Raw genomic sequence first — 27,920 nt, 5'->3', positions numbered from 1 at the left:
CACACTGTGTGGCCTCCAGAGTATGACTCGTGACTACAATTTGCATTGAATTGTGGGTCATATCAACCCCACAAGTGATCAAAGTTCTTCACTCGCTGCCATGAGCTAAAACGAGGGTGAGGGGATAACGTTAGTGAAGTGGACCTTCACTTAAAGATGGCAATCAAAGTGGGTAGTGTGAGGGCAGAGGAGATCAAAAATAAAAATAAATGTTGTTTGGACTGCAGCTATACTGTATTTGTTAAAATGGTGGAAGCCCTCACTGGCATTGCCCCTGCTACGAGAGTCTCCTGGCCACCAGAGGCCTCTATATCATTCTCTATGGTGACAGACCAAACAATCGATCACCGAGCATATCATCAAGATGGCAGGTATGTGGCTAGCTATGATAATAACGTTTATTCGAAACTTTAACGAAATCGTTTTTGTCCAAATACTGTTTAGGGTGTCTTGTGAAAAGTAGCCTACATTGACACAGTTTCTAGATTTATTGTGTGTTTTCAAGCAATAAGGATAGCTAGCTATCGTTACATGGGCAGCAAGCTGTGTTTTCAAGCGAAAGGGATATCTTAGCTAGCCAGTTCTAGTGTTTATATCTGCCTGTTGACAACACAAACACTGCACATGTTTCTAGGTATGGGTTGTAGCTATAATGTATTGTGTGTTAGGTCAATTTAAAATGTAATGTTAGTTAAATGTCAGGTCGACTTGCTTTCATGCCTAAACTACTGTATCTTGCTAGCTAGCTTGCTAGCCTTTACATCGATATCTTGGCATTCCAAATCCATCTTAAAACAATGGTATGCAGCAAGCAAGCTACCTTGTGATTTGGCAACCGTATATACCTTTCCAATACTAGCGCAAATTAGGTCCGTGGCTCATGTTAGTTAGTTATTTTCATTGGCTGAAACAGCATACATTAAATTGTTATTGGAAAGGTTTTTTTTTTGAGTTGGATGAACATTTCCCAGTTCTGTGTTTTATTAACATTGGCTGGCCACTGTTCTCTTGGTTTTACTTGTTACCACTGGATTAGGCTAAATGCCCCACTAGCCAGCAGATCCGAACCGCTTGTTTACAGCTGTACTAGGGTCAGACAGCATTCCTGTGTGTATTGAGGGGTCCGATTAATCACCCCCTTGCATATGATTTGGAACCTGGCTGCCTCCCAGCTGTCATCCAGGTGCCCCTCTCTGTCTGACAGCGAAGTTGGCTCAAAACAAATGTGAGGTTGTATTAAAAACAGTTAAAAGTAATCTCAAATGTAATTATTTATAGTTATACAATTGCTGACATGTAGTCGCTTGAGGATACAAGCTCAAGTACACAGTACAAATATAATAATTATGAAACCATTAAATATTTTGTATTTCCAATTCAACAAAACTGTATGAATACGGCTTGGAATTACTTATGCTTTCTAAATATTGTTTAATTAAATTATAAAATTACTAACTAAGATTTGACCTTAACTGTAAAATACATATTTGTATGCTTAGTGTTAGAGAAAATTTGCATATTTTCTAAAGGTCTCTCTTGTTCAAAACATCTGCCCCCATCACTGTGAACATCTCACAGAGCTATAGTTTGGCTTCCTAAACTCATTAGGAACTCACCTTTCATCTTATATTAATCTTGTTTAAAATCTGAATTATTTTAGACAAATGGCTATAAATCAAGCTCTGAATGTGCTACAGTGATGAAACCAGTCTCTCCTGCTGAGTTACGATGTAAGGATGGCAGGGAACTCGGTGGCTGTGACGTAGGGTTCAATTGTTTTCAGATTTTACATCCTATGTCACACAGGCCAGAACAAGAATAGACTAACGATTTTCAGCTCAAAGGTATTTGTTTCTGGCCATTTTGAGCCTGTAATCGAACTCACAATTGCTGATGCTCCAGATACTCAACTAGTCTAAAGAAAGACAGTTGTATTGCTTCTTTAATCAGAACAACTGTTTTCAGCTGTGCTAACATAATTGCTAAATGGTTTTCTAATGATCAATTAAGCCCTTTAAAATGATAAACTTGGGATAGCTAACACAACATGCCATTGGAAAACAGGAGTGATGGTTGCTGATAATGGGCCTCTTGTAGATATTACATAATTTGGTTGTTGTTGCTGTTTCCAGCTACAATAGTCATTTAGAACATTAACAATGTCTACACTGTATTTCTGATCAATTTGATGTTATTTTAATGGACAAAAAAAAGTAAAAAATGCTTTAAAAAACAATGACATTTCTAAGTGACCCCAAACTTTTGAAAGGTAGTATACATATTGGTTGTTTAGCTCCAGGACACTCACAAGACCAGTCTGGATGTAGATGGGTACCAGTTTTTTATTTTTTTATTATATAAGTACAGTGTTTTCGGAAAGTATTCAGACCCCTTGACTTTTCCCCTCCCATTTCCTACATTACAGCCTTATTCTAAAATAGATTACATTTGATTTTTTTCCTCATCTACAAACAACCCATGACAAAGCAAAACCAGGGTTTTAGAAATGTATTTTTTTTAAATAATGACGTACATAAATATTCAGACCCTTTACTCAGTACTTTGTTGAAGCAGCTTTGGGAGTGATTACAGCCTCAAGTCTTCTTGGGTATGATGCTACATGCGTGGCACATCTGTTTATCCCATTCTTCTCTGCAGATCCTTTCTAGCTCTGTCAGGTTGAATGGGGAGCGTTGCTGCACAGATATTTTCAAGTCTCTTTAGAGATGTTCGATCGGGTTCAAGTCTGGGCTCTGGCTGGGCCACTCAGGCATTCAGAGACTTGTCCCAAAGCCACTCCTGCATTGTCTTGGCTGTGTGCTTAGGGTCGTTGTCCTGTTGGAAGGTAAACGTCCGCCCCAGTCTGAAGTCCGGAGCACTCTGGAGCAGGTTTTCATCAAGGATCTCTCTGTACTTTAATCTGTTCATCTTTCCCTCGATACTGACTAGTCTCCCAGTCCCTGCCTCTGAAAAACATCCCCACTGCATGATGCTGCCACCACCATGCTTCACCGTAGAGATGGTGCCAGGTTTCCTCCAGACGTGAAGCTTGGCATTCTGGCTAAAGAGTTCAATCTTGGTTTCATTAGACCAGAGAATCTTGTTTCTCATGGGCTGAGAGTCCTTTAGGTGCCTTTTGGCAAACTCCAAGAACCTTCTTCCAAGTAGCCACCCTTTGCCTTGATGACAGCTTTGCACACTCTTGGCAATCCAACAATTGCAATCCAATGCTTTTCCAACAGTCTTGAAGGAGTTCTTACACATGCTGAGCACTTGTTGGCTGTTTTTCCTTCACTCTGTGGTCCAACTCATCCCAAACCATCTCAAATTGGTTTGAGGGTGGGTGATTATGGAGGCAAGGTCATCTGATGCAGCACTCCATCACTCTCCTTCTTGGTCATGTAGCCCTTACACAGCCTGGAGATGTGTTGGGTCTTTGTCCTGTTGAAAAACATATTTCATAGTTGTGATGTTTGTTATTTTTTTATTTTTTTAACCTTTTATTTAACTAGAACAAATTCTTATTTTCAATGACGACCTAGGAACAGTGGTTTAACTGCCTATTCAGGGACAGAATGACAGATTTGTACCTTGTTTGCTCGGTGATTCTACAACATCTTCACTATTATTCTACAATGTAGAAAATGTTAAAAATAAAGAAAAACCCTTGAATCAATAGGTGTGTCCAAACTTTTGACTGGTACTGTATATATTTTTTCAAATAGCAAAATGATCCTTGGTATGGCCATCATCTCAAAACATACTCAGTGTGACATTACAAATGACTTACCAACGGTTGTTGTTTTAATCTATTTTATTTTTCTATTTATTCTGACTTAGACTCTTAAGGATTAAGACTATGCAGAGCTGGTGCACGATACGGTGTGGAAAACATACCTCAATCCAAGGATGAGAAATGCGTTGTACTCTGAATTTTCCCATTATGTCAACTGTTACAGACAAGATTGAATGATTGCTATTTTTTTGCTAGCTTGCCCCTTTTCTCTCTTACGTAACATAGCAACAGTTGATGTATTTGCTAATCCCCAGCTCGTCGTATAGCTGGCATTTGGCTGAAGGTATTAATGGTTTTATGTTTGTAAAAATCTGTCCTCATCGCCATTCCATTTTGCAGGTCTGTCTTTATATTTTGAAGATGGCCATGATGATTTGGATGACTGTGAGTATTTCCCCCTCACCAATATGTTTCAAATGCCATGTTGAATTCTTGTGAAGTTCATGTAGATAAGATTTACCGAGGCACATACAATGCAGGATTTTACTGACACCTTCCAAAGTGTGGTGAGGGAAGCCTGTAGTTTCTGGTTGACCGTCTTGGTCCACATGAAATGTAAGGCTGTTGCATTTTACATTGACATTGTAGTCATTTAGCAGATGCTGTTATCCACAGGAACAATTACGGTTAAGTGCCTTGCTCAAGGGCACATCAACATAGTTTTCTTTACTTAGTCAGCTCGGGGATTCAAACCAGCGACCTTTCGGTTACTCGCCCAACACTCTTTACCGCTAGGCTACCCCTTAACTTTGTGTCAGGCAAGCTATTATTACCAATATCCATCTATCCCTCTTGTCATAGGCTACTCATTTTGTAACTGAAACAGGCAGTGCAATAGCTGTCACTTTCTCACTTTGCTTACTATGTATATTGAGGTTAAATGTGGTGTCTTACTACTTGCGCCAGGGTTAACCCAAAGCGCACTTATATCAACATTATAATTCTAACACTGAGCCTAATCTGACAGCAGTGGTTCCTTGTCTGGGTGAAAGTGCTTACTTGCAGTGCATTTGGAAAGTATTCAGACCCCTTGACTTTTTCCACATGTTACATTACAGCCTTATTCTAAAAAAATGTTTTTTAAATTAAATGTATGTCATCAATCAACACACAAAACCCCATAATGATGAAGCAAAAACAGTTTTTTAGGATTTCTTTGCAAATGTATAAAAAAATTACCTGGAAATATCACATTTACATAAGTATTCAGATCATTTGCTCAATATTTTGTTAAAGCACATTTGACAGCAATTACAGCTGAGATTCTTCTTGGTTATGATGCTACAAGCTTGGCATACCTGTATTTGGTGGTTTCTCCCATTTTTCACTGCAGATCCTCTCATGCTCTGTCAGGTTGGATGGGGAGCGTTGCTGCACAGCTATTTTCAGGTCTCTCCAGAGATCTTTGATCGGTTTCAAATCTGGGTACTGGCTGGACCACTCAAAGACATTAAGAGACTTGTCCCGAAGGCACTCCTGCGTTTTCTTGGCTGTGTCATTAGGGTCGTTGTCCTGTTGGAAGGTGAACTTCCGCCCCAGTCTGAGCCAGGTTTCCTCCAGACGTGACGCTTTGCATTCAGGCAAAATACTTCAATCTAGGTTTCATCAGACCAGAGAACTTGTTTCTCATGGTCTGAGAGTCAATTGGTTGCCTTTTGGCAAACTCCAAGCGGGCTGTCATGTGCCTTTCACTGAGGAGTTGCTTTGGTCTGGCCACTCTACCATAAAGGAATGATTGGTGGAGTGCTGCAGAGATGGTTGTCCTTCTGGAAGGTTTTCCAATCTCCACAGAGGAACTCTGGAGCTCTGTCAGAGTGACCATCGGGTTCTTGGTCACCTTCCTGACCAAGGCCCTTCTCCCCCGATTGCTCCGTTTGGCCGGGTGGCCAGCTCTAGGAAGAGTCTTGGTGGTTCTCTTCCATTTAAGTATGATGGAGGCTGCTGTGTTCTTGGGGACCTTCAATGTTGCAGAATTTTTGCTCTGACATGCGCTATCAACTGTGGGACCTTTTATATAGACAGGGTGTACCTTTCCAAATCATGTCCAATCAATTGAATTTACCACAGGTGGACTCCAATTAAGTTGTAGAATCATCTCAAGGATGATCAATGAAAACAGGACGTACCTGAGCTTAATTTCCAGTCTCCTTGCAAAGGGTCTGAATACATATGCAAATAAGATTTCATACATTTGCAAAAAAAAATCTAAAAACCTGTTTTTGCTTTGTCGTTATGGGGTATTGTGTGTAGATTGATGAGAAAAACATTTTATTGAATCAATTTTAGAATAAGACTGAAACGTAACAAAAGTGGAAAAAGTAACTTTCCCGACTGCACCGTACGTTGTCTCCACACTCACTCACCTCAGCGTGAATCAAACATGTTTGTGAAGTTGTGATTTAAATTTAAATTTTCTTTCCCGGATAGTTGGGTTTGATGACTACGGATCAGAGTGCGACGGGATTCGGATCACAGCTTTTCTGGATGCAGGGCAGGACAATCTCACCCCCCTGGGGAGACTAGAGAAATACGCTTTCAGCGAAAATGTCTTCAACAGGTAGGAACGGAAATGATGATGCACTTGCAAACACGGCACAGGGAAGCAAAAGTTTAGACGTAATGTGATGCTCATGATGACTGCCATTTGTTTTTGCAATGTAATGACCACAGTACACATTGGATTTAAAAGTTCTGGTTCTTGTGAATTCACCAAACCTGAGCTCATGCCATGGCATGGCTGTAATATAACAGATGTCTGGCATCAGTGAATGGGCTGAGTGTAGGCTGGGCATTCCATACTACCAGGTCTTTTCACCCTGTGCTTCAAGACATGAACTCATGAGGCGCCACGATTGTTATGACGGGCATAGTTTGACCTTGGTGTTTCTGATTTGGTCTCTTCTTGCTTTCTGCTCAATCAACGATAAAAGCCTGATGCCCTCAGTGGGTTTAAAGACGTTAGCATGCACATCACCTCTCCAAACACCTCCATTGCCCCCAGTTGAACTCCACTCATGGGAATGAATTTTTCATGCTCTGCTTGTTGAGTAATTGGGGTGATTTCCAAGTGCATGTGTGTAATTTTCTCATCAGCTACGGGCCGGTAACGCTGTGTTGTGCTACTTGGGCTAGATCTTGGCACAGGCACTAACTTGGGGCTTGTGTTGCTTTCTAGGCAGATCGTGGCACGTGGGTTGCTTGATGTGCTTCGAGAGTTCAGTGACAATGAGAATGACTTTATCAGTGTCATGGAGACAGTTGCCCGAATGTCTGAAGATGGAGGTAGATGTTGTTTTTATCTGTCTCATATTATTTGACATCTGTCAATTGTTTGTGACGTTGGGGTCAATTGACTAACTTTTACATGCAATTAACCCCAAATAAAAATGTTTTGTTAGAACTTTTTTTGTACGCATGTTTGTGACCATCTCCCTATGTGTGTGTCTGTGTCCTCTTTGTGTGTGCCCTCAGAGCCCACAGTGCGCGCTGAGCTGATGGAGCAGGTGCCCAACATCGCAATGTTCCTACACGAGAGCCAGCCCAACTTCCCAGCAGCCTTCTCCAGATATCTGGTGCCCATCGTGGTTCATTATCTCACAGACCCCAATAACCAGGTAGGAACACACAGGATTCCCAACAGACCACAACAAAACCGTGACATTATCTTAAGCAATTGGAAATTCAACGAGCTCATAATACATTAAACAAATTCTAGGAAAAAAGGCTACCATAGTGAACTGAACAGAACACGTGCAGCGCACAATCAGTGTGCATTTCCAGGCTAAGTAAACACTATATATTGTATAGCATATTTTGAAGTAAAGCCGTCCGTACTTACAGAGAGGGTATTTTTCCCCAGGTGAGGAAGACCAGTCAGGCGGCCCTGTTGGTGCTGTTAGAGCAGGGCCTCATCTGCAAAGGCGACATGGAGACCAAGGTGTGTCCTGTTCTACTGGACCTCACCGAGCCCAGCAGCGACGACGACTACAAGATAGAGGCCGTCGCGGTAATATGACTTTGGCTTTGGGTTTATTGATGATTAAAGCTCACATTTAGTTACGTTTCAGCCTTATTCTAAAATTGATTTTTTTTTTTAAGCCTCATCAATCTACACACAATAACCCATAATGACAAAATGAAAACAGATACCTTATTTATATAAGTATTCAGACCCTTTGCTATTGATCATCTTTGAGATGTTTCAACAACTGTGAGTCCACATGTGGTAAATTAAACTGATTGTCTATATAAGGTCCCACAGTTGACAGTGCATGTCAGAGCAAAAACCAAGCCACGAGGTCAAAACAATTGTCCGTAGAGCTCCGAGACAGGATAGTATCGATGCACAAATCTGGGGAAGGGTACCAAAAAATACCTGCAGCATTGAAGGTCCCCGGGAACAAAATGGCCTCCATCATTGTTAAATGATTTGTTATCATTGGAAGAAGTTTGGAACTACCAAGACTCTTCCTAGAGCTGGCCACCCGGCCAAACTGAGCATTTGGGGAAGAAGGGCCTTGGTCAGGGAGGTGACCAAGAACCCGATGGTCACTCTGACAGAGCTCCAGAGTTCCTCTGTGGAGATTGGAGAAACTTCCAGAAGGACAACCATCTCTGCAGCACTCCAACAATCAGACCTTTACGGTAGAGTGGCCAGACCGAAGCCACTCCTCAGTAAAAGGCACATGCCAGCCCGCTTGGAGTTTGCCTAAAGGACCCTCAGACCATGAGAAACAAGATTCTCTGGTCTAACAAAACCAAGATTCAACTCTTTGTCCTGAATGCCAAGCGGCATGTCTGGAGGAAACCTGGCACCATCTCTACGGTGAAGCATGGTGGTGGCAGCATCATGCTGTGGGGATGTTTTTCAGTGGTAGGGACTGGGAGACTAGTCAGAATCGAGGGAATGATGAAAGGAGCAAAGTGCAGAGAGATCCTTGATGAAAACCTGCTCCAGAGCACCCAGGACCTCAGACTGGGGGTGAAGGTTCACCTTCGAACAGGACAACAACCCTAAGCACACAGCCAAGACAATGCAAGAGTGGCTTTGGGACAAGTCTCTGAATGTCTTTGAGTGGCCCAGCCAGAACCCTGATTTGAACCCGATCAAACATCTCTGGAGAGACCTGAAAATAGTGGTGCAGCGACGCTCCCCATCCAACCTGACAGAGCTTGAGAGGATCTGCAGAGAACAATGGGAGAAACTCACATACAGGTGTGCCAAGCTTGTCGCGTCATACCCCAGAAGCCTTTGAGGCTGTAATCACTCTGAAAGGTGCTTCAACAAAGTACCGAGTAAATGATCTGAATACTTATGTAAATGTGATATTTATGGGTTTTATTTTGAATAAATATGCAAAAAAAATGCTTTGCTCTTGTGTGTTGATTTTATAAGGGAAAAAAACAATAAAATCATTTTTAGAATAAAGCTGTAACGTAACAAAATGTGGGGAACAAAGGCAAGGGGTCTGAATACTTTCCGAAAGCACAACACAAAGACATACAGGACACAGATGCAAGAGTAGTGGTTCTGAGGCATTCTACCAAAAACACGTCAGACAAAGATGATCTCGGCTAAGACTGATCCCTGGATGGGAAGAATGAGGATATCGGCTAAGACTGATCCCTGGATGGGAAGAATGAGGATATTGGCTAAGACTGATCCCTGGATGGGAATAATGAGGATGGTTGTTAGTGGACCCTAGCCACAATATTGAAGTCAATATGAGATGCAGCTTCAGAGGAATTTGCAGTGGGTAGACAAGTCAGCATAAATGCAAGGTCACTATCACCAGTACTGTGTTTATAAAAATTGTTTATTTTTGTAACCTTGATGATGCCTTCTCTAATACGGTTATCTGTGGAATGGTAAGGCTGTGTGGAATGCCCAGCTGAATCCTCCACCAAGTCCAACAGTGCTGTTTGAGAATCAAGCACTGTGCTTCCTTTGTGCTCTGATCCATGTGGAGGTGTAAGGGTGCCCCTAGACGCAGATCTTGGGTCAGTTTAGCATTTTCCCCAGCAAACATTTTTTAAGATTGGGGGAGGGGAAGCTGATCCCAAATCTGTACTCTGGAGCCCCTGTGGATTCCATTAGAATTCCATTGATTGTGATCCTCTCTCCCTGCTCTGTAGATCATGTGTAAGCTGGTAACCATGCTGAGCAAAGAGACCGTGGAGCAGCTGTTGCAGCGTTTCTGTGAGCTGTGCAGCGACGCCAGGCTCTTCCAAGTCCGCAAGGTAAACTCAAACACACAGTTCTCCGGATCCAACTAGAGCGCAGTTTTGACAATAAACATGACTCACTGTTTATGGTAGTCGCTCAAGGATTGTGTTTCCCATCTTGAATCTTCTGAAATGTTCACAAACTGAATGAATGCAGTGTGTTTTATGATTCAGTATGACTGCCTAAACTATCTGTTTGGAATTGTAATCCCCTTGGGAACTTAGTGCCAGTTGGGGAGGGGTATTTATTTTGGAGATTTTCCTGAGCTTGTAACGACTGTAATGTGCCTTGGTGTGTCCCAATGTTGCCCCTTATTATTCAGAACCAACCGTATTAAGTCTATAAGGCCGACACGGGTAAATACTTTTTAGAATAAAGTTTTTTTTTTTTTTTTTTTTCTCCAGTCGTACGAGTGAGCAAAAAAGCTGCATGAACAAACCAGTTTTAACAGGTTTTTGACACTGTTTTCCTTCAGGTGTGTGCAGCCAATTTCGGAGAGTTCTGTTCCATTGTGGGCCGGGATGCCACAGAGAAACTACTGGTGAGTCACTAGGATGTTGCTTTATTTCATCATCACACTCAAAGATGCAGTATCAATAAATCAATCAATCAAATGTATTTATAAAGCCATTCTTACATCAGCTGGTGTCAGAGTGCTGTACAGAATCCCAGCCTAAAACCCCAAACAGAAAGTAATGCAGGTGTAGAAGCACAGTACCAGTCAAAAGTTTGGACACACCTACTCATTCAAGGGTTTTTCTTTACTTTTACTATTTTCTACATTGTAGAATAATAGTGAAGACATCAAAACTATGAAATAACATGTGGAATCCTGTAGTAACCAAAAAGTGTTAAACAAATCAACATATATTTGAGATTCTTCTAAGAAACCACCTTTTGCCTTGATGACAGCTTTGCACACTCTGTCACAAGTTTCCAAAATCCTCGCCCACGTGGACATTATGTAAGAGTAATGTAATCAAATCAAATTCATTTGTCGCATACACGTGGTTAGCAGCTGTTAATGCGAGTGTAGCGAAATGCTTGTGCTTCTAGTTCCGACAATGCAGTAATAACCAACGAGTAATCTAACCTAACAATTCCAAAACTACTACCTTATACACACAAGTGTAAAGGGATAAAGAATATGTACACAAAAATATATGAATGAGTGATGGTACAGAACGGCATAGGCAAGATGCAGTAGATGGTATCGAGTACAGTATATACATATGAGATGAATAATGTAGGGTATGTAAACATCATATTAAGTGGCATTGTTTAAAGTGGCTAGTGATATATTTTGCATCAATTTCCATCAATTCCCATTATTAAAGTGGCTGGAGTTGAGTCAGTGTGTTGGCAGCAGCCACTCAATGTTAGTGGTGGCTGTTTAACAGTCTGATGGCCTTGAGATAGACGCTGTTTTTCAGTCTCTCGGTCCCTGCTTTGATGCACCTGTACTGACCTCGCCTTCTGGATGATAGCGGGGTGAACAGGCAGTGGCTCGGGTGGTTGTTGTCCTTGATGATATACAGTGCCTTGCGAAAGTATTCGCCCCCCTTGAACTTTGTGACCTTTTGCCACATTTCAGGCTTCAAACATAAAGATATAAAACTGTATTTTTTGTGAAGAGTCAACAACAAGTGGGACACAATCATGAAGTGGAACAACATTTATTGGATATTTCAAACTTTTTTAACAAATCAAAAACTGAAAAATTGGGCGTGCAAAATGATTTGCAAAGCACTGTATGTATATGCCAATTATTTTATGGTCCTACTGCATTCTGTCCCGTATCAACACTTTTCAAACTTTTGGTGCCAGCGAGAATGACATAAGAAAGTAGTCAATGTGACTAGCCTAATGGAGCCTCCACCATGTATATCTCACTAGGTCAGGACATTTAATCCTCCATATATCCATGATATTTGTGATTTCCTTAAGTGCAACCTACCTTTGTCTAATAAGAAATTCTAGTTTTTCATTGGAAAATGTTTTGCTACAGTTTGCAACGATCTCCACTAATGAATACATCCCTTGTAATGATTATCTTCTGTCACTGCCCAGATGTCCAAGTTCTTTGACCTGTGCTCTGACAGCCTGTGGGGCATCCGGAAGGCATGCGCCGACTGCTTCATGATAGTCTCCAACTCCACCTCCCCTGAGGTGCGACGCACTAAACTGTCCCCCCTTTTCAGTAGCCTCATCAGTGACCAGTCTCGCTGGGTAAGAGACTGTACACACACACACACACACACACACACACACACACAGTATAAACATCATTCTATTCTGGTGTTGTTTGTATGAGATATTTTTCCGCATGAATGACCACCTATTACAATAATAACAGTGATGATAGATTGACGGTGAACATCATAGAGATGCATATATTATTATGTGTGTTTAATGACGTGGTCGACACGCTCTCTTGACCCTCCAGGTGCGCCAGGCTGCCTTCCAGTCTTTGGGACGCTTCATCTCCACCTTTGCCAACCCCTCCAGCACGGGCCTCTACTTCAAAGAGGACGGCACACTGCTGGAGGTCCCCACGTGTCCCTCTGACAGGTTAGGACACAAACACAAACCAACAGCAAAACACACACATTGTCACCGCACCACTCTGGGTCCAAAAAAACCCTATTTGAAATGTACCATACTAGGAAAATGAACCATTAGCCTTTTCTTGTTTTCACTTTTGAATTTAGAGTTTTGAGTGTTGTGATTTTTATTATAGTTATAATGAATGTAAGTGTCGATAGGACATCAGTCAATTAATATCATCTTGTGTGCGTCTTCAAGCAATGGCATCAGTTGGATTTCATTTAGCTGTTATTAATTCACCGTATGTGTCTATTATATTCTGAGGCTACACTGAACATATCCCAGTGACCAAAACAATCTTGAAGCGTGATTTCCGATTGGTCAGACCAGCGTTGAATAGTCCTCACCCCAGGTGCTTCCTGTTTGAGTTTCTGCCAATAGGAGGGGAGGAGCAAGATGGAATCGTGGTCTGATTTGCTGAATGGAGAGCGGGGGAGGGCATTATATGCATTCTGGAAGGTAGAATAACAATGGTTGAGAGTTTTAGCAGCTATTATTCCTTGTCCTAACAGTTGACACAATTTTGGTAACTTTCACTTGCTTGACACTTTGTCATACCTTTGTTTAGTTGTAGTGCGTAACAGTCTACGGTTCTCTTTTTGTTCCCATCATCTTGACATTTTTCAGCACCGTTGTACTCCACCATGGCTGTGTAGGTGCTGAATTTTGCACAGAGGGAGATAGCTCCTGTTTCACTTTGTTCATGGTGCGACCAGAATTGTTTTCTTTACAAGCCAACTTATTTTCCAATGACAGTGAAGTGAAGAAATTGTCCATGGTGACATTCGTCCCCTTGCCAGTATAAGGTTCCATAAGCCTCATCACCACATTCTCCCACACTCTCTCACCTGCTGCCTCATGTGGATATCTTTCCAGATATTGAAAGCAGTTCAGCATGTACATTTACGCACACTCTCGCTGTCTAGCCTGTATTCCCTGTAGGCCAGAGTAGACTGATAAGACCGCTCATCAACTCACCCATTCTCCCCCTTTCTTCCCAACATACTTCACTTAATTTTTGGGGCGGCAGGGTAGCCTAGTGGTTTGAGCATTGCACTAGTAACTGAAAGGTTGCAAGTTCGAATCCCCGAGCTGACAAGGTACAAATCTGTCGTTCTGCCCCTGAACAGGCAGTTAACCCACTGTTCCTAGGCCGTCATTGAAAATAAGAATTTGTTCTTAACTGACTTGCCTAGTAAAATAAAGGTAAAATAAAATAAATAAATAAATAAAACATATTTAATCTGTTTTATTTGTGAAATTAGTTTAGATTCAGTTTCATTATCTGGGTGATTATCAGCTGGGCACTGCACTTTCAAATGTTGGGAGGAGTGGAGCAGGACCTACTGTTGGGAGCAGTGGAGCAGGACCTACTGTTGGGAGGAGTGGAGCAGGGCCTACTGTTTGGAGGAGTGGAGCAGGGCCTACTGTTTGGAGGAGTGGAGCAGGGCCTACTGTTTGGAGGAGTGGAGCAGGGCCTACTGTTTGGAAGAGTGGAGCAGGGCCTACTGTTGGGAAGAGTGGGAGGGCAGGGCCTACTGTTTGGAAGAGTGGAGCAGGGCCTACTGTTGGGAAGAGTGGAGCAGGGCCTACTGTTGGGAAGAGTGGAGCAGGGCCTACTGTTGGGAAGAGTGGAGCAGGGCCTACTGTTGGGAAGAGTGGAGCAGGGCCTACTGTTGGGAAGAGTGGAGCAGGGCCTACTGTTGGGAAGAGTGGAGCAGGGCCTACTGTTGGGAAGAGTGGAGCAGGACCTACTGTTGGGAAGAGTGGAGCAGGACCTACTGTTGGGAAGAGTGGAGCAGGACCTACTGTTGGGAAGAGTGGAGCAGGACCTACTGTTGGGAAGAGTGGAGCAGGACCTACTGTTGGGAAGAGTGGAGCAGGCCCTACTGTTGGGAAGAGTGGAGCAGGCCCTACTGTTGGGAAGAGTGGAGCAGGACCTACTGTTGGGAAGAGTGGAGCAGGCCCTACTGTTGGGAAGAGTGGAGCAGGCCCTACTGTTGGGAAGAGTGGAGCAGGCCCTACTGTTGGGAGTGGAGCAGGAGTGGAGCAGGCCCTACTGTTGGGAAGAGTGGAGCAGGCCCTACTGTTGGGACTGTTGGGAAGAGTGGAGCAGGCCCTACTGTTGGGAGGAGTGGAGCAGGCCCTACTGTTGGGAGGAGTGGAGCAGGCCCTACTGTTGGGAGGAAAGGAGCAGGCCCTACTGTTGGGAGAAGGAGGTAGAAAGGAGCAGGCCCTACTGTTGGGAGGAGCGGAGCAATGGGGGAAAACCATTCAATGAATGACATTACCTCAATCAACTGGTTGTAAACTCCAGTACCTGATATTAAGATTCTAACAACGACAGTGTGTTATATAGACTTATTTTGGAAAAGTCGAGGACAGAGGCCTGCATGAGAAAAAAAATGGAGTAATAAATTAATACAGTTCATGAGCAGTCAAAATCACTAGTGTTAAATGGGTTTGAATTAATGTGTGTTGTGTTGTGTCACAAAGTTGTGTTGTGATAATTTATTCCAAATGCATTTGTTTTTAAATAATGTTGATATAGTTAGAGGGAGATAATGGGGCTCTCTGATATTTGTTGGCTCTCTGTTGCAGCAATTCCCCCCTCTGCATAGAGTCCTCCAACGGCCCCACAGCGAGACCCTCACACACACCCATTAACCAAGATGGCCGCTCCACCCCATCCCTGGAATCCATGTCCAGGGGGAACAGCGACAGCGACTCCACACACACTCCTCCCCAAAACCAACACGAAGGCCAGGCGTGCAACAACAACAACCTTCCTCCCACAAATAATAAAAACAAGGAGACGGAACAAACAGACCAGAATTTTAACTCTTTCCTCTACTGGAGGCCTCCGTTAGTGGATATCAGCCAGGAGCTGGAGATGCTGAAGGGCCAGGGTCCTCGGACTCGGACAGAGGGAGAAAAGGAGGAGGAGGTGGTGGTGTCCAGTCTGGATCCAGCCACCTGCTCTCAGATCCAGAAGGTGTTGGACTGCCTCCAGCCCCACATGGACGACCCTGATGTACAAGGTGAGGATTGAGGGAAACATGTCTCGTCAAAGGTTGTCAATTAAGTAAAGAAATTGGTTTTGGACAAGTTGTGTTTTATGGTGACACAATGCGCTGGATATCATCCAACCTTCACAACATTATTTAACACACAGTGAACTTAATAGTCTGGACATTTAGGAGTTTGAGCGTGACCTGTGTATTCAAATCAAGTCCAACTTTATTTGTCACATGTGCCATATACAACAAGTGTAGACTTTACTGTGAAAGCCCATAACCAACAGTGCAGTTCAAGAAGAGTTAAGATAATATTTACCAAATAGAAAAAATAAAATAAAAAGTAATAAGAAAAAGTACACAATGAGAAAAACAACGAGGCTATATATACAGGGGGCACCGGTACAGAGTCAGTGTGGAGGCTATATACAGGGGGCACCGGTACAGAGTCAGTGTGGAGACTATATACAGGGGGCACCGGTACAGAGTCAGTGTGGAGACTATATACAGGGGGCACCGGTACAGAGTCAGTGTGGAGACTATATACAGGGGGCACCGGTACAGAGTCAGTGTGGCTATATATACAGGGGCACCGGTACAGAGTCAGTGTGGAGGCTATATACAGGGGGCACCGGTACAGAGTCAGTGTGGAGACTATATACAGGGGGCACCGGTACAGAGTCAGTGTGGAGACTATATACAGGGGGCACCGGTACAGAGTCAGTGTGGAGACTATATACAGGGGGCACCGGTACAGAGTCAGTGTGGAGGCTATATATACAGGGGGCACCGGTACAGAGTCAGTGTGGAGACTATATACAGGGGGCACCGGTACAGAGTCAGTGTGGAGACTATATACAGGGGGCACCGGTACAGAGTCAGTGTGGAGGCTATATATACAGGGGGCACCGGTACAGAGTCAGTGTGGAGACTATATACAGGGGGCACCGGTACAGAGTCAGTGTGGAGACTATATACAGGGGGCACCGGTACAGAGTCAGTGTGGAGGGGGCTACAGAGTCATACAGGGGGCACCGGTACAGAGTCAGTGTGGAGACTATATACAGGGGGCACCGGTACAGAGTCAGTGTGGAGACTATATACAGGGGGCACCGGTACAGAGTCAGTGTGGAGACTATATACAGGGGGCACCGGTACAGAGTCAGTGTGGAGACTATATACAGGGGGCACCGGTACAGCAGTCAGTGTGGAGGCTATATATACAGGGGGCACCGGTACAGAGTCGGTGTGGAGGCTATATATACAGGGGGCACCGGTACAGAGTCAGTGTGGAGGCTATATATACAGGGGGCACCGGTACAGAGTCAGTGTGGAGACTATATACAGGGGGCACCGGTACAGAGTCAGTGTGGAGGCTATATACAGGGGGCACTGGTACAGAGTCAGTGTGCGGTGGTACAGGTTAGTTGAGGTCATTTGTACATGTAGGTGGGGGTGTAGTGACTATGCAGAGATAATAAACAGCGAGTAGCATCAGTGTACAACATTTTTATTAATTGGGTGGCGATTTTTATTAATTGTTCAGCAGTCTTATGGCTTTGGGGTAAAAGCTGTTGGGGGCTTTTTGGTCCTAGACTTGGAGCTCCGGTACCTTTTTTATGTCACATTACAACTGTGTGTGTGTCTTTCCGCATGTGTCTCCCAGCCCAAGTACAGGTGCTCTCAGCCGCCCTAAAGGCTGCCCAGCTGGAGAGCCAGTCTGAGGAGGAGGGTGAGTCAGAGAGCCAGACACCAGAGGGTGGAGAACCAGATGAGGAGTCCTCCCAGAACAGAGTGACCACAGAGGAGACACAGACACCTGAGCCACCAACCCAGCAGGCCAAGGACCCAGCACCCACAGAGGAACAGAAAGAGGCAGAAGCTGAGACTGAGAAGGAGCCAGAGCCTTTTGAGTCACCCTCCAACTCGCCTGTCCTAGTACGGGAGGACTCGGACCACAGCAGCGTGGTGAGTCAAAATTATTTTGATTAATTGCTTTTTGACACTGAGAGACTAAATGGAACTTTGACACTGTTAATGAGACTATATTGAACTTTGACACAAAAGCCTAGTGAACAAACAGATCATCGACCATCTTGAATCCCACCGTACCTTCTCCGCTATGCAATCCGGTTTCCGAGCTGGTCACGGGTGCACCTCAGCCACACTCAAGGTCCTAAACGATATCATAACTACCATTGATTAAAAAACAGTACTGTGCAGCCGTTTTCATTGACCTGGCCAAGGCTTTCTACTCTGTCAATCACCGTATTCTTATTGGCAGACTCAACCGCCTTGGTTTCTCTAATGACTGCCTCGCCTGGTTCACCAACTACTTCTCAGATAGAGTTAAGTGTGTCAAATCGGTGGTCCTGTTGTCCGGACCTCAGACTGGTATATTTGTCTGTGCTAGCTGACTGGTATATTTGTCTGTGCTAGCTGACTGGTATATTTGTCTATGTATCTACTCCTGTTGTTGGTCAGGATCCGGAGCTGATGGAGAGCCTGGAGGGGAAAGAGGACTCTGCTTTCAACCAGGTGTGTGAGGAGAAGTCCAAGGTCCAGGTCAGTTAGTCAGTTCTGTCAAACACTGAATTTCTGAATTTCTAATAAACCTTGCTGTGCACATAGAGGGACATTTATGTTCCAGTCAAGTCTGAGGTACATCTTTAATTTGTTTTGTCTGAGAATAGTAAAATGATCCAGTGTCCAAGGAATTGCGATTGACAAGATCTAGGGCCAGTGTTCCAGAACCAGATTCCGCCTAGTCCTGGTCTAGTCCTGGTCTAGTCCTGGTCTAGAATGCATATCTCCATTGATGGTGCATTTGAGTCCTGGACGGGCTTAAGCCTGGTACAGATCCAGCAGCCAACAAAAGGAAAGACGAGACAAAACAAGATAGAATTGGAATTCTATGTTGTAAAACAGCTGACTGGGGAATTGAAATGCAAAAGGTTGAGCACAGTGCTGAAACTTTGCTACACAGTTGCTAGCTACTTGTAGCAAGGTATTTAGCAAACAAGTTTCATGAAATACATGCAGCCACTGGCTAGCTCACTTTGTGACTTGACAACGAAATATTAGCAAGCCAGGCTAGCTAACTTCAGCTAGCCCCACAGAAATGGATATCTGGCTGAAACCTTGGTTGGCTAAACACGGAAGGTTAGCGCACTGTTATCGTATTGGCTAAACGGACACATCTAGTCTTTCGCTAAGATTTGACGTGTGGAATTTTGGAATCTTCAGCATCCGACACGAGACGTTCTGAAACTACACCATTCAGATCACGAACACGTAAAGCAGTCCATTCTCGTCTCAGCTGTTGAATGTGAATCGGGCTTTCGTCCGTGTCTGGGGAAATCAGCTCCTCTTCTCCCTTCATCTGAGAGCTGCTGCCATGGATATGATAGTAACAGGTTTGAACCACTCTTGCCCCCTCCTCCTCCTCCTCCAGAATGTGATTCCCCAGCAGCTGCTGGACCAGTATCTTTCCATGACGGACCCGGCACAGGCTCAGACGGTGGACACCGAGATCGCCAAGCACTGTGCGTTCAGCCTACCTGGCGTGGCCCTCACCCTGGGCCGACAGAACTGGCACTGCCTAAAGGACACGTACGAGACCCTCGCCACCGACGTACAGGTGGGTGCTTTTGGATTCAAAAGTTTTCCGTTGTGTGCCCAAGAACACGACAGAGATAAGTCGGGCTCTTCAATGATAAGAGCTTGGTTTGGAACGAAAAGTGAACAACACACTATGTATTGACATCATCTCATCACTGGAGATTGATACGTCAGAAAACAACCGTTACATTTCTGTTAGAAATCTTATGCACGTTGCTATGCTAATGGCCAGTCCAGTGACTGCTTGGTCACAGGTCTCATGACGTAATATTGACGTGTTAGTTTGCAACCAAAAGCAATACAGCTTGTCATTTTGACTTGGAGGCTGTACGGAACTTCAGTTCCCTCAAATGTTTGCTTATTTCTGGCCAAATTAGATGGGACAGCGATGGAGAGGAGAGAGTGTGCTGAAGTAGCAGTGGCTAAACTCTCAATTACCACCTCTGACCTGACAAAGGTCATGTTGACAAAACTCCTCCTAATTCTCTCTAACATGGAAACGTTTTGTTTCGTGACGAGTCAAGCTAACCTCCTTGCTGTACTCATTACCCCTACAGTGGAAAGTGCGCCGGACGCTGGCATTCTCCATCCACGATCTGGCCCTGATCCTGGGGGACCAGCTGACGGCGGCCGACCTGGTGCCCATCTTCAACGGCTTCCTTAAGGACCTGGACGAGGTGCGCATCGGGGTGCTCAAACACCTCTATGACTTCCTCAAGGTGAGACCACCATACGTGTAACGAGCATCTGTGTAGCGATTCTAAATCGGCCATCTACATAGGCTACACATTAAAATGCAAACATTTGGTCCACCTGCTGTGCTCTTTTACTAGCCTGGTCCCAGATCTGTTTGTGCTCTTCTTACCAACTCCATTGCTCATTGTCGAGCCAAACATTGATAAGGTGTTGTCATGAGAGCACAAACAGACTGGAACTCAGGCTACCATAATACGTATCACATGGTAAATCTAGAGTGGATTTTAAATGTGGATGTCTGCCTGACTTGACCTGTGTACTGAGTTCATATGGTTGTCATAGAACCAATCTCTCTTTCACAATAACAACATGTTTAGTTTACAGGTTGACTCCTTTTACTCTTATTTCGTTTGTCTCCACTTCTTTTGATACTTGTGCCTTGCGTCACTAATAAATTATAATTTGTTGTCCAGGGGTTTTGTAATGATGGGGAAACATGATGAGGGTGTTTCCACCAATTCGGTGCCTTTTGAGATGCGTAACTTTTGGTTTCACCCAATTTTAGCATTCTGTCATAACAAACTCATTTTCCCATCTCAAGTAAGTGTCGAATAAAGTAACTGGGTTGTACATAACAGGGTTGATGATTTCATCTTAGTAATCTTCACAAATGACTTTGTCAAAGCAACACAATAATCAGGGCTTTACAATGGTGGTTTAAACTTGGGGTTATGTGGATTCAAATCTTCCCAGAAGTCAGAGGGTGCACAGAGCGACATGTAGAAATGCATCATTTTAGCACTTTAGTAAGTCTTTATTTATGTAAACATTTTGACTAATTGAATTCTCTATTTGGTCTATATTAAGGGGCACTTTAATTGAACAGGCTTTTAAAATTCAATATCGGTGCACAATTTCTACCAAAAATATCAAAGCAATACAAAAGGCACTCTTTTCGTGGAACGACCCATAACTTGGATCTGTTGCTGTGGTGTTAAAGCTTTCTGTCTTGTCTTGTGGCAGCTGCTCCATGCAGAGAACAGGAGAGAGTACCTGTACCAGCTTCAGGAGTTCATGGTGACGGACAACAGCCGCAACTGGAGGTTCAGATACCAGCTGGCTGAGTGAGTCTCCCATTCATTTAGATACCAGCTGGCCGGGTGAGTCTCCCATTCATTTAGATCAGGGCTAGTCTTTCTCATTCATCTAGGATCGAGGCCTCCAGATTTCTCCCAATAGAGGGCGCACTTGCCACCAGACTGATGTCATGCACAATTTTAGTATTCCACTTGGATGGGCCTTCCAATGATCACAGGGTTTCATCCAGGTCAGCAGGGTGGATCAGCCAATGAATGATGCTCCTGAGCAGGACGGCATATGACAATAAATCACTAACATTGGGCCCGTATCCTCAGTATCTCGGCGTAGGAGTGCTGAACTAGAACCAGTTTAGCCTTTTAGATCGTAATAAGATTATATGGACAGATGCTAGATCAGCACTCCTACTCTGAGACAGTTTGTGGATTCAGGTCCTGGCCCCGTATCTGTTTGTACTCTTGTCTACTCCATCAAGCCAAACACAACAATGAATGACAGGTCACTCAGGTTAACATGGCGCTCCATGCTGTCACAAAAGCAGTCACCCTCTTGGTTTTATTTACTCTGCTCTCCCAATGCATATATAAGTATTTTTGGACTTCTTTGGGGAGTGAAGATATCAGAGAAAGAAAATGTTTATTTTTAGGATGACCCCCCTGAAGAGCCCGTGTGTGTTGAACAGAACGTCTTCATGTGTGTGTCCACAGGCAGCTGATCTTGATCATGGAGTTGTACAGCCACGATGATGTGTATAACTACCTCAGACAAATAGCACTGACCCTCTGCTCAGACAAAGTGTCAGAGGTCCGGTGGATCTCTTACCAGCTGGTAGGCATGCCATTTGCACTTGAATTTGTTTGGGGGGTGAAATGATGTAACAATGTTTTCTTTATTATTGTTTGACAGCCTCAAGTACTCATATTGTCCTCAATGATATGAGGTCTGCTTGTGTTCGCATGTCTGTATTGTGACAAATGTCTGTGGAAGTGAGTCATCTCATCAGTGACCTGCCTTTCTTAAAGAATGGGAAGCACCCAAACATGGTTTGCCTCACAAATGGCTGAAAATATTCCATTGTCTGTGTCAGGTCCACATTAGGTAAACATCAATAGAAAAACAGGAAACGACTATGAAATAACAAAATATTTCAGTTGTGTATATTACTTTTTTATTAGTTTTTATTTGATCATCTCATCTCTGCTCAGGCAATAGCAGCCAGCCAACGGTATCTCTGTGCTTCCCATACTCAACAGTCTTTTAGTCATCCTACTTAGCAAGGCTAGTGGCTAGCTGGTAGCTGCCTAAGTATGCTGCAGAGCTGTCTGACGAAACCATTTGACTAGTTCTTTAAAGAAGACATGGCATACTTTCTAGACTGCTTATATCCAGCTCCTATAACTATCAATCGGGTAGAGCTACTTCGCGTACTGTCTCTATCCCTCTCGTCATGTTGTGTACATTACTCTCATGCAGTCTGTTGTGCGGGCTCTGTCCGAGCCAGGAAGAACAGGCACAATGGATTGTGGTCATTGTATTTAATTACCACGTTTATGCGCTGAACTAGTTTGGATATTTGCTTCATGAAAACTACAACTCCCTTCAGCCCAGCATCCCACATACACTATATAGACAAAAGTATGTAGACACCACTTCAAATGAGTGGATTCGGATATTTCAGCCACACCTGTCGCTGACAGGTGTAAAATAGAGCACACAGCCATGCAATCTCCATAGACAAACATTGGCAGTAGAATGGCCTTACTGAAAGGCTCAGTGACTTTCAACGTGGCACCGTCATAGGATGCCACATTTCCTACAAGTCAGTTTGTCCCGATCAACTGTAAATGCTGTTATGTGGAGTGGAAACGTCTAGTGGCAACACCGGCTCAGCCGCGAAGTGGTAGGGCCACACAAGCTCACAGAACAGGACCGCCGAGTGTTGTAGCGTGTAATAATCTGTCCTCAGTCGCAACATTCACTAATGAGTTCCAAACTGTCAAGCGTTGGATGTAATGGTGTTAAGCTCGCCGCCATTGGACTCTGGAACAGTGGAGACGCGTTCCCTGGAGTGATGAAGCACGCTTCACCATCTGGCAATCTAACTGATTAATCTGGGTTTGACGGATGCCAGCAGAATGCTAGGTACCCGAATGCGTAATTACCAACTGTAAAAAATGGTCTGGGGCTGTTTTTCAAGGTTTGGGCTTGGCCCCTTAGTTCCAGTGAAGGGAAATCTTAATGCTACAACATTCAAGGAATGTCTAGATGATTTTGTGACAACAGTTTGGGGGCCTTTTCCTGTTTCATCATGACAATGAAGTATCCACAACAATGTTCCACCATCTAGTGGAAAGCCTTCCCAGAAGAGTGGAGGCTGTTATGACAGCAAAGGGGGGGGACCAACGCCATATAAATGCTGATGATTTTGGAATAAGATGTTCGACGAGCAGGTGTCCACATACTTTTGGTCATGTATTGTATTTACATACACAGCCCTGATAGGATGTTCTCCAGCCAACCCCATTACCCAGATGAACAGTCATTGGTTTATTATGATCAGATCACATTGTGACGTCATGATGTGGGGCCAAAAGATCCATCCTTCCTGAACAGGCTGAAATTCCAGGCATTTTCTTCAAACGGCTCATACACAATTTTATACTGTTATTAAGACCTCGTATTGTGGAAATGTCATCAAATATCATCTTGTCTGTCCCAGGTGGTGGAGATCTTACAGAAGATGTATGCGTGTGGAGCCCACGAGCTGGGCCTGAACTTCAGCAACGAGCTCATCGTCCGCTTCTGCCACTGTCCAAAATGGGTGGGCCGCCAGGCCTTTGCCTTCATCTGCCAGGTCAGGACACACACAGTATTTCTGAAAATAAATCCTTACAAACACTAATCCCAATAGCTGCTGCCTTCAAAATAATGTTTAGTGTGAAATTGCATCAGCCATGCTTGCCATAGAACTATTCTGAAAGAAGGTGGAAGTGAGAATTGTATGCCTGACTGCTTGGTCATGTTCATTAGGCACCAAACAGAAGGGAAACTGATTTTTGAAACATTTTCTGTTGCATTCCCTAATGAACACGAACGACCCTGCTTACCATCTGTCATCTATCTTTCTATCTAAATCTGTTTTTCTATTCACTCACTCTCCACTGTGTTCCCCAGGCCATCGTGGAGGAGGACTGTATGCCCATGGACCAGTTTGCCCAACACCTCCTCCCCAGTCTCCTCAGCCTGTCGTTAGACCCCGTGGCCAACGTCCGCGTGCTGGTGGCCAAAGCACTGCGGCAGAGTGTCATGGAGAAAGGTAAAGACTGGGTCCTCTTATCGACCCAAGAATATGGTTCATGCATGAGATGCTTTATGCTATTGAGGAAGTCAAGAATGGAATAGAACATAATTTGTCTTCGAGAGGGAATATGTCTCACACATTTAAAAGCCCACACCATAAATCCACTTTTTCGAGATGAAAGATGGTCAGAGCTTACCCATGGTGTTGTATATGATTTACCTCAATAGGTCATCATTTTGGTGAAAGTGTCAATTATTTGTCCTTGAAGTGGGAAATCCAAGGTGGGACATTTGTGGAAATCTGTGTCAATGCCATGTCTTTTCCTATGAGATAACGTGCAAATTCTTTTCAGACTACATTTATTTTCAGGGCTGGGTTTTATTTAAATGTTACCACCCACCAGCATGACTTTGTTTATTAATCAGAAACAGCTGCAAAGTTCTTCCTCTTAGCAAATGAGCTGAGCCAAAACATCCTTTTGTCCTAAGCCATGGAGCATGTTAAAATGGGGTGTGAGCTATCTCATGTTAGTGATATGAGGCAACCTCCAAAGTGTTTCAAACAGAGGGCTTGATTGACATAATGTGTATGGGAATGTTCTTAAACAGATTATAACCTGGGTGGTTCGAACCCTGAATACTGATTGGCTGAACCGTGGTACTGTAATCAGACCATATACCATGGATATGACAACATGTATTTTTATTGCTCTAATTACAATGGTAACCAGTTTATAATAGCAATAAGGCAGCTCTGGGGGTGGTGATATATGGCCAATATACCACGGCTAAGGTCTGTATCCAGTCACTCCGCGTTGCGTTATGCTTAAGAACAGTCCTTAGCCGTGGTATATTGGCCATATACCACACCTCCTCGTGCCTTATTGCTTAAATAGAAACATAAATAGACGTATGATGCAATACACATGAAATGAATAAATAGCAGAAGAAGAGCATTACTACTAATTATATTGAATAGAGCAATAGCAATAGGCAAGTCAAGCACAGTACATGATAATAAATGGTGACTGGTCTTGCAGGTACATTTACATTTTAATCATTTAGCTCTTATCCAGAGCGACTTCCTGTTTGTGAGTCTTTCCCAGTTCCAACAGATTTTCTCTCTCGTTGCATGTTGTTGTTTTTCATCCTCCCAAAATGTGTTGTGCCGTATGTTTCTGATATCCAAACGAGCATACCACTTAGAATATTGTTTTCCCTCTCTCTTCTGTGGACTATTTTCTCCCTTCATTTTGTTGTTCATGTTTTGCCCTCTATTCCTCATGGTTCCCTATCGTTCTCCATATTTCCCCAGTTTCCTACATTCTTATATTTAATTATGTTAAGTACTGCCCACCGGTCCACCCATTAGGGCCTCATTGACTTGAATTGGGACACCCATTCTAGTAATTATATTTCTATAGTTGTGACCCATGTAAAATGCACTTTAAATAAATAGTGACTTGACTTGTACTTGCAGCGTACTTCAAAGAGCCGGGCCGTGCCTACTTAGAAGAGCTGGAGGAGACGGTGATGACCCTGCAGGCGGACAAGGACCGAGACGTACGCTTCTTTGCCAGCCTGGACCCCGACATGGTGCTTATGGACACTTCTGCTTTAATCTAGAACCTTCCAGCCTGCTCCAACACACAGCCAATAACTATCACCAGCATCAGACCTGACCAGAACACTCGCCTGCAGGAAATAAAGGCACTGATACATAAACATGCATAGAATCAGTCATGTGCTCTGTCTCTGTCTCTCTCTCACACACACACACGATCTGAAAACCGCACCTCGCTAAGCTAAAATAGCCACAGCAAAATGGCATCGGATTCCAGGTGGAAAACAACCCACCATGCGGCTCGGCTCGGGTCCCGTCATCGAGTCACCTCAACCAATCTGCATCCAGCTGGTTCTCTCAGGTCCTCTGGTTTCATCACGGTTTCTCTCTCTCTTTTCATCTTGTCTTCAATGACCTCCGTAACCACTACTGCTTAGGAGAAGGAACAACCGCACCACAAAATATGTTAATGAAATCATGGCATCTTCCCTCTGTCTGTTTACTATGTCAATAATGTGATCCAAGTCTCCCAGAGACCAATGAAATACCTCTGATTGGACATAACTCAGGCCAGTTTCGCCACAGGGGCAGCGCTTTAGAACGTCACAGATAGAAATAGAAGTTATAGACAGACTCACTAGAATTGTGATTCATCTATATACAATGCATCTGTACATTCTGTAACGTTGCGCTCCCCTGAATAAACCTCGGGTGTTAGCGGGACCTCGGGTGTTAGCGGGACCTCGGGTGTTAGCGGGACCTCGGGTGTTAGCGGGACCTCGGGTGTTAGCGGGACCTCGGGTGTTAGCGGGACCTCGGGTGTCAGCGGGACCTCGGGTGTCAGCGGGTCCTCGGGTGTCAGCGGGTCCTCGGGTGTCAGCGGGTCCTCGGGTGTCAGCGGGACCTCGGGTGTCAGCGGGACCTCGGGTGTCAGCGGGACCTCGGGTGTCAGCGGGACAGTCAATTTTGCATCCCAAATGGCAGCCTATTCCCTTTATAGTGTTACTACTTTTGACCAGGGCCCATCGGGCAATGGTCAAAAAAGTGCACTGTATAGGGAACAGGGTGCCATATTGGATGCAGCCCTTCAATTGTGTTTTGGGCTTATTTGGGGTGTTCACGACTCAAGGGCTTATGATATAGTAACAGAGTTTGTTGTAAAACCTGTAGAAAGAAGAAGCAGAAAAAGAGATTGATAGTTTGGTAAAGACCTGTGAAGCACTCCCCCCTTATCCACCGTGTAGTCCGTCATTGTAAATAAGAATTTGTTCTTAACTGACTTGCCTAGTTAAATAAAGTTAAATTAATTTAAAAATGTAAATCCACTTCAACATTGTGGATTCTAATCCCATTTTGGCTTTTCAGTCAGACCACTGCACTGACCACAATCAATTGTACAGTATAGGAATGGTTGTGTGGCCTGGGTTTGTGTTCCAAGATGCTCTGACTAGTAAATCTCATTAGTAGTGAAATGAGTATGTTGGAGAATAAATAACTTTCATTGTATAGCTTAACCTGTATAGCCAGGGGATCCAAGGCCAGTTTTAGGGTTTTCTGTAGAGACATGAATGTGGATATAATGAGAGCTGTCACTTTTGTAGTCTTTCTCTTTTTTTCTCACCTGTTCACATGGCAACCCATTTTTGACCATAAATAAACACGACTTGAGATCCTAAACTGATTGTGGTGGGGCGTGCATCTCAAGTCTGTCTTCCATCTTATGGAAATGTTCACTGCTGTAGACTACCTAACGCATCACATCTATCAGCAATTTTCCCCATCTTGTTTTTCTTTATGGTAGGACTGTTAATATATATATGCATTTTATGAAATGTATTTTTCTTTTCAAATATGTACCATTGTTCAAATATTTTATATCCGAACTTTGCATTTCACAACCTTTGTAACATTCAATAATTTCTTTAAAATATTTTTTATGTAATGTTATTTTTAGCATTCTGTAATTAAATTAATAATATAAATCAGAAAAATCAA

At 43.8% G+C, this 27,920-nt stretch overlaps 1 protein-coding gene across 2 annotated transcripts; it reads left to right on the top strand.

The window, feature by feature from the left end:
* The first annotated feature begins 243 nt into the window (after positions 1–243).
* On the top strand, positions 244–27,920 carry LOC124025943 (serine/threonine-protein phosphatase 4 regulatory subunit 1-like). 2 transcript variants are annotated; one of them, XM_046339209.1, is made up of 20 exons: positions 244–371; positions 4,136–4,180; positions 6,224–6,353; positions 6,972–7,078; positions 7,268–7,410; positions 7,656–7,802; positions 9,932–10,036; positions 10,498–10,563; positions 12,093–12,251; positions 12,469–12,593; positions 15,231–15,670; positions 17,313–17,614; positions 18,131–18,184; positions 19,101–19,286; positions 19,825–19,986; positions 20,987–21,087; positions 21,769–21,889; positions 23,781–23,915; positions 24,236–24,377; positions 25,842–27,920. In XM_046339209.1, the coding sequence occupies exons 1-20, from the start codon at positions 365–367 to the stop codon at positions 25,985–25,987; spliced, it is 2,823 nt and encodes a 940-aa protein (XP_046195165.1). In that variant the 5' UTR covers positions 244–364; the 3' UTR covers positions 25,988–27,920. The 2 variants fall into 2 exon arrangements, with proteins under 2 accessions (XP_046195165.1, XP_046195164.1); XM_046339208.1 differs by having other exon boundaries at positions 247–371; positions 18,131–18,211.

The sequence above is a fragment of the Oncorhynchus gorbuscha genome, linkage group LG03 (assembly GCF_021184085.1).
Source record: "Oncorhynchus gorbuscha isolate QuinsamMale2020 ecotype Even-year linkage group LG03, OgorEven_v1.0, whole genome shotgun sequence".
Classification (NCBI taxonomy): Eukaryota; Metazoa; Chordata; class Actinopteri; order Salmoniformes; family Salmonidae; genus Oncorhynchus; species Oncorhynchus gorbuscha.
The sequence above is the reverse complement of the archived record's forward strand: the minus strand, read 5'-3'. Positions and strand labels throughout refer to the sequence as shown.

Excerpts from the sequence above, each read along its gene's own strand:
- LOC124025943 (XM_046339208.1), top strand. Across the intron at positions 10,037-10,497 it reads GGCTCTTCCAAGTCCGCAAG|GTGTGTGCAGCCAATTTCGG; the intron begins GTAAACTCAAAC and ends GTTTTCCTTCAG. Across the intron at positions 21,890-23,780 it reads GGTGGATCTCTTACCAGCTG|GTGGTGGAGATCTTACAGAA; the intron begins GTAGGCATGCCA and ends TGTCTGTCCCAG.